The sequence below is a fragment of the Pinus tabuliformis genome, chromosome X (genome assembly GCF_031772625.1).
Source record: "Pinus tabuliformis cultivar Carrire ecotype Pingquan chromosome X, CPIR1, whole genome shotgun sequence".
Classification (NCBI taxonomy): domain Eukaryota; kingdom Viridiplantae; phylum Streptophyta; class Pinopsida; order Pinales; family Pinaceae; genus Pinus; species Pinus tabuliformis.
Window position 1 is genome coordinate 1,590,778,222 of NC_142308.1, and position 7,183 is coordinate 1,590,785,404.

General features: G+C 31.9%; 1 protein-coding gene across 1 annotated transcript; it reads right to left on the minus strand.

Annotated features, from left to right (window-relative positions):
* Positions 1–5,692: 5,692 nt before the first annotated feature.
* Positions 5,693–6,535, minus strand: LOC149146107 (uncharacterized). Its single transcript, XM_089452659.1, has one exon. It carries the CDS (start codon positions 6,533–6,535, stop codon positions 5,693–5,695), a length of 843 nt encoding a protein of 280 aa, XP_089308785.1.
* Positions 6,536–7,183: the final 648 nt, after the last annotated feature.

Here is a 7,183-nt window from a genome sequence, read left to right on the forward strand (position 1 = left end):
GAAAAACAAACTTTATTAAGAGATATTAAGAAAAAGCAAATGGTAGACTATTAACAATTTTTCCTATGTATGCCGACCATTGTTAGGTAACAAGAAGGCCTTCCATATAAATCATGGCAGAGTCACCAAAATTAAAACTGAAAACAAAAGGAAAATAATTCTTAAACTAAAGTAAGAAAAGAAATCAACCAACAAAAATAAAAATGAAGAAATTTAAAAGTGGAAAGGAAAATCCAAGTTTTGAAAGATAAACTCTAACAAAAATGTTTATACTAATGTCTCAACAAAATGAAGTAAAGGAAAATAATCATGTGATCATTCTTTCTTATGTTGAGATTTAGATAAATTATACCTTGCAGGGTTGTAAATGTTTTAGGCTTTAGATAACAGTGATGATAAAATTCAGTCACAATGAAAACTTTCTGTCTGATGTCAATCTTCTTGTTTCAAAGCATCATCTTAATCATTTTCTAAAAAAAAAGAATGCTTAAAGAAACAAACTAAAGGTTTAGAAACTTCCTAATGTAGCGGTTTCAACGAAGATTGTCGCTGCTTCTTGAAATAAAACTAGGAGAAGAGTATAGGACTTCCAAAATATGATCTGGCAGATGATTGAAAGGTTTTATGAAGAGCTGCAAAACAAATTTATATATTAATAGAATTTAAAAACAAAATTGAAACTAAAGTAATGAAATGAAAATTAGTGAAAGCAGGTACATGAATCTTACCATTGGATAATTGCATTTGATCTTACCTTAGAGGTATCAGTTTCTCCAATACTAACTGACTTTTTTTTTTAGTTAACATTAAAAACATGAAGAAGTCAAACTAACCAAAATCCTATAACCCAAAATCATTATTTATTTTATTTAAACTAAAGTAAGTAGTAAAATGTAAAAAAAAAAGAAAAGGAATGCTTTGTGTTCAAGGGAATTGAAATTAAAACAAATGTATCATAAATGAGAATGAGAATATGCAGTGATGAATGTTCTTAAAATATTATAAGTTTCATATAAACTCCATGATTTTTTTATAAATTGTCCAGAATTAAGACCAAATCCAAGATAATTAAATTTAAATGTGAGGATAGAGAGGTCTTTGAATTTCATATTTAATTATGGAATTATATATTTAAAACTGAGATATATGAGAAATCAAAATGATTTAAATATGCTGCAAATTTGTCATCAATTGCTTTAGTACTATAGCGGTTACCCAAGATCGCTTTTAAAATAACACAACACCTTATCGGATGATTCACATTGCACTTTTTTTACCATGCTTAAAATTCAATCTGCAAAAATTTCACCTTTGCTGATATGCCATATATCGATTAAATGTTAATGACATAGAGGCATGCAATGGAGTCTATTGCATCGGAAGATGCAATGACAAATTTGCGATATGAGAACATGCGATGAGATGGAGCGATCACAATATTGAAGAAATGTTATATCGAGGATCGGGGGATAGTCATGTCATGCTTTGTACTTCACACATTGCACATCATACATCGCACATCACAAATTTGGAATTGTGATATGAGCATTAATAAAAACGTGATGAAGTGATTGCGATATCGGCATATCAGAATATTGGAAAATAGTCATGTTGGAAATGCCGATATTATTTTGCGATTGTGGCGATGCGATGGATGACGGGGCTCTTAAGTGGGACCGGCTTTGGACCTCAAAAGAAATCGGCAATCAGCAAACTTAACTACAAGATGTAATATTTTTGATATGCCGATATGCGATGAAGAATGGACTCGATAAATTTATTATGAGATTTTGATATCATATCGGATCCAAGACATCGGTACTTTTAGAATTATGACCCTACCATTATTGCGATTGAATTGATGTGATATTTTTATGAACTTGATTTAAATTTCATATTGGGTCCAGAATTGTGTGAACAACATAATATTGGTAAAGTCATTTTATCGGAGAATGAATGAAAAGGAACATCGAAGATGTATGGATTTTACAGTATCGGTGATATGAAATGTTCCAATATGAATCTTCTGATATGGTTTTAAATGTCTATTGGGTTTTCTAATGAATGAAAGCAAAGTTAAAGAATGATCAAATTCTAATGAATCAGATAAAATTTTCTTAAACTTTTTGCAAATTTGAAATGGTTTTGCTATTTACTTTAAGTTCCGAAAATAAATGGAAATCTGCAAATGAAACAGAATAAGAATCAGAAATAAACTAAGGAAAATAGAAACTAAATGAAAATGAACTTGTAAATGCATACTTGGAAGGAAATTGCCTGTCAATTTTACCTCATGAATCTTCGAATTCTTCCTTGGATTTATCAAAATTCTGACTTTGTTCAAAATCATCTCATTATTTATTCTAAATTAGAGTGGGTAATCAAGCTAAAGGAAATCAATCATTCATGTACAAAAAAATTGAATTTCATAGAATTCATCATAAACGTAAATGAGAATATGCTCCCTTTTAAATTGCAACAGTATTTTATTATCTCTGTTCATTATGAATTAACTTGAAAAGAATTTGTATTGTTATAGTGACTTTTCAATAATGCTTTTAGTAAATAAATATGATGTGTATTGCAGCATCAGATAATAAACTAAAGATCAGAATAGGATAAAGCCACTCATTGTGAAAGAATATAATTACAGATTCAAATGCGTGCACATAATAGAATGGACACCCTTAAGGTCATTTTAACCAATTTCGAGGAAAATAACATAAACATCATGTGATTATAGTGAAAATTTAGACTGATTAATAATAATCAAATTGGTATTAAACTTTGAGCTCAGATAGTTTTATTTTTCATGGGATAATAATGTTAAGAAGCTTTGTATCATCGAAACCTTCGATATATTAATTTCAAAAGAAAATATTATAAAGAAATCTCGAAATGAAGGAAATTTCCTTTGAGGTGATCGATGCCAAGTGAAAACTCAATTGAATTTAGTCAAGACATTATTCAAAATAGGCAGAGTAGAAGTATTGCTGCAATAGATTTTGATTTAAAAATGGGAAGCAAGAATTTAAAAGTTTCTGATGAGAAGAAAATGTTTCACTGAACATGTATGAGAAGGGCTGATTGCTTTGCTTTATTTTTTATTCTAAAAAACTATTAAGAATATAAAACAAACTAACTAAATTAACTCTACTGCTATTCTAACTATATATATGAAAATGACTAGGTACAGTCATATTTCCAGTGTAACCATTCTCTCATTTTAATTCCTTCATATATACACAGTTCAAATGTTAGTAATAAAAATACAAATCTAATTGAACTATGAAAAATAAATCTATAAATAAAATTTACAGTTGTTGTTAGCAACTTAATTAAAATCTCATTCTCTTGAAATCTCCTTTCCAATTAGATACTAATTGGATCATAGAAATCTATGTGGATTTCTATTAATGATTGGGAAATGTTCAAAAGAGAAGATGTCAAGCCAGATTGTAGATATGAGCTTTTAAATTCAAAGGCTTGGAAAAAATTGTTAGTGTTATGTGTAAGTGTTAAACTATTAACAATCTTCCACGAAGGAAAACTTTCCAAATATTTTTCAAATAAGTTAATGAAAAATGGATGGAAATCTGCCAGATATAATACAAGATTATTAATTGAATTGGATTGCTGGCCAGATTGTAAAAATACACTCTCTTGTTGATACTACCTTTGAGAAGATAGAAGCTTTTGATAAAACATTAGCATGGATTGAAATTGAAATATTAATAGCTTTTTATGTTCACGATTATAATAAGAAAATTTAATTTCCCAATAGGACAATGCATCAATTGAGTGGTCAATAGTAAAGTGCTCAATATGCCAGCTTAAAGTGTCAAAAATTTGAAAAATAGAATTAATCTAAATTTAAACAAAAGAAGTGAAAAAATATAATGAAATCACTATTGATACAATTAATGTTACAACACAATGGGGATTGTTTTGAAATAATTTCTTTTTTCACAAAGATTGGCCAGAATAATAGAATTTGAGTAATTACCAATTCCAACATGTGAATTAGAAAGAGAATTATGATTATGAGTAGGAATGAGAGCTTGATCATGATATGAATCATAAATTGGAATGTTTTCTCGAATGGTGAAATCATGAAGATAATTTGTTGCTCTAGAATGAGGATTCGTTGTAATAATTACTAAATTGAAACATTCCTCATTCTCAGATGTTATTTAAATTTTATCATGAGGTTTCTTTTGAGAAGAATAGAGATCAACATCTTCAATATCAACGTAATTATCATAAACAACTTCACAATATTCTCTAGAATTTTCTTTGATCTCGTCCAATATATCAAAACAAGGAGGAATAAAAATTTCATGTTCATTAATGGCAAAAGAATGATTGATAATTGTTTTTCTATCTTGATAAAAACTTATTGGTAATTCATTTAGATCAACCTCTTTATTTTCTGAAATATTATTACTAACAAGATGAGGAAAATTACCGTCAGTAAAAATATCAGGATAAAGGGAAAAATGTGAATCTGAAACAATGCATTTTAAAATGTCTCTGTTTGAGAAATCTTGTACATTATGCTCATTGTAACTTTCAGATTGTAGATTATTCCTTTGTCTACTCGCGCTTTCTTGAAGAATTGTGCTTTGGTTATCTGAATTTGGCACTTTCTCATCATGAAAAAATTCAGAAATTTACACAACCTTTTGCATGTTATTATTTACTTTGATTGCTGCTTGTACTTGATGATTTGCAATTTGATTTTCTGAATTCATTGCAGAGTAACTTTCAGATTTCAAGGCAGCTTTTTCTCCAAAATTGCTACTATTGTCTTCTTGCATTTGGTTAGAAATATTTTCTATGCTTTGTGAAACCACTTCAGCATAATTTATTTTCACATCCATCTTGGAATTCTCATTTATGTTGAAAGGGGATGGAACAAAGCTTGAAATAATTTCATATGGATTGGGAATGGGAGGAAGAGAACAAATATATTCTAACCAATCTAGTGATTCTTCTTCCGTAGGTTTATCTTCGACTTTAAATCTTAAACAATTCAAATGAAATCGAATATTAAAATCTCTAACAGACTCATTTTCAAATCTTCGTAGATATTCCATTTCATCACATACTTGTTCATAATTATAGTTGTCAAATTTAAATGAAAATTGTAACAAATTGATCCCAGTTGTGAATTGAGGCAACTGGAAGAGTTTTACTCCAGTTTCTGGCTTTTGCCGCGAATGTGAGAGTAAAAATTTTGCATAAAATGCCCTCATCAATTTCTTGAAAATCAAAATTTGAAACTTTTTGAATGAATTGAAGGACATGTTTTTTTCCAAAGGAAAAAGCGAAACTTTTTATTAAGCTTATAAAAAGTTTACATTTCAAATGCTGAAGCATCACTAATCCGACTGAGGGATTACCAAAACTGTTTTACAAAAAAACTGTCTTATGCATACACCTATTTTTTGTAAGGTGCTGTGGCTGAACTATCTACCTCTGAACTGAGGTGCCTTTCCAAAAACTGAATGTAACATCAGGCTGATTGAACACAAATAACCAAAACATTCTGGGCCTCTTCAACATAGAAGAAAACAGCCCGATATGCAGTAAAGTTGTTTTTAAAAACCGATATGATAATGCTGTTTTGTTTTTATATAATTATAGAAAATTTTTGGAATAAAAAGTAAAAATGAAAACTGCCAGTAAATTAGAAATTCTGATTATATGGCGGCTGTTCAGATCTTCTGGTTTGTCCTTGATCTTCTTCTACGATCTTCCAGCTGCCCAAATCCTGTTGTAGACCGTCTTTAGAAAGCTGGTCCGCTGATTCATTCCTTTCCCTGTAAATGTGGCTGAGAGTGAAAATGTTAAAATAAGATTTTAATCTCTGAACTTCTACCAGAATCTGTTTTAATAACTGGTTGCTGCAAGTACTATTTCCATTAACCCATCTTATCACTAATTGAGAGTCCCCAAAAATTTGAATTGTGAGAGTGCGCCTTTGGATGAGCCAACACATAAGGAATTTCAGGGCAAGAAGTTCAGCAAAGTTGTTTGATCCAATTCCAAGACCCACAGAGGCTTTTAAAACATGCGATGGGGATTCATTGATGACTAAACCAGCTCCTGCTTTGTTGTTTTGAGATGCACCATCAAAGAAAACCCAGGGGATTCCTTCTGTGATCTGCAATTCTGGGATGATTCTTTGGGTGTGGTCCTCCTTAGGCTCGGGGATACTAGAAAAAACGGCAGTGCTCTGGCTCACTGTGATAGTTGTAGGAATTCTTTTGTCCTGGAAAATACTCCTGTTCCTGGCTATCCATATACCCCAGCTAATGATGAGAAGGAGGTTGCGAAGGTTCCCGGATGGATGAGATTGCCACCACTTCTGCCATGCTTCTTGAACTAAGTTCCCGTCCCATTCTAAATTTTTGTTCAAATGGTTCCCTACCTCAGCCCAAATTTTAATAGCTTCTGGGAATTTTATGAAAAGATGGTTTATAGACTCGGCTTCTGATTTGTACAAGGTACATCTCCCAGGCCCGTGCATGAATCTGGTCTACAGGATGTCCCAGGTTGGGATTTTGCTTTTTAGGATGCACCAGAACAAGATTTTTGACTTTGGGGGGATCTTAAGTTTCCAAAGCTGTTTTGAGCACCACTCTGGATTTCCCCAGCCTTTCTTTGACATAAGGAAATTATATCCATTCTTGGGAGCATATTCCCCTGAGTCTGCATGGGCCCAAATTAACTCATCCTGTCTATCATTCAGACGGACATTTGTTCTGAAGAGTTCTTGAGTAAAGGTACTCCATTCGTTCCACCATCTTTGCTCCAAATCCAGATCTTCACCATTCTTCCAAGCTTGGCCCCATATGGATGAAGATCCCGGATTTGCCACTTGGCTAAGGTAAAGAAACCCTTTGTCCGCTAACTGCTGAACGAGATCAGGGGTTAGAGCATAGTTTTCGGAGCAGCCTAGCCAGGGATCCTTTCCAATCTTTACCTTTTCTCCGCTCCCAACTTTCCATGCTAGTCCTTGTTCTATCACTTTAAAGGACTCCAGAGTTGCTTTCCAGATTGCTGAGATATTCTTTTGGCTCTTAACTGGGTTCCTGATCCACACTTCCAAAGGAGTTGGATCTATATATTTCCTTTTAATAGTTCTAGTCCAGAGATTTTCCATCTTAATGAGGCG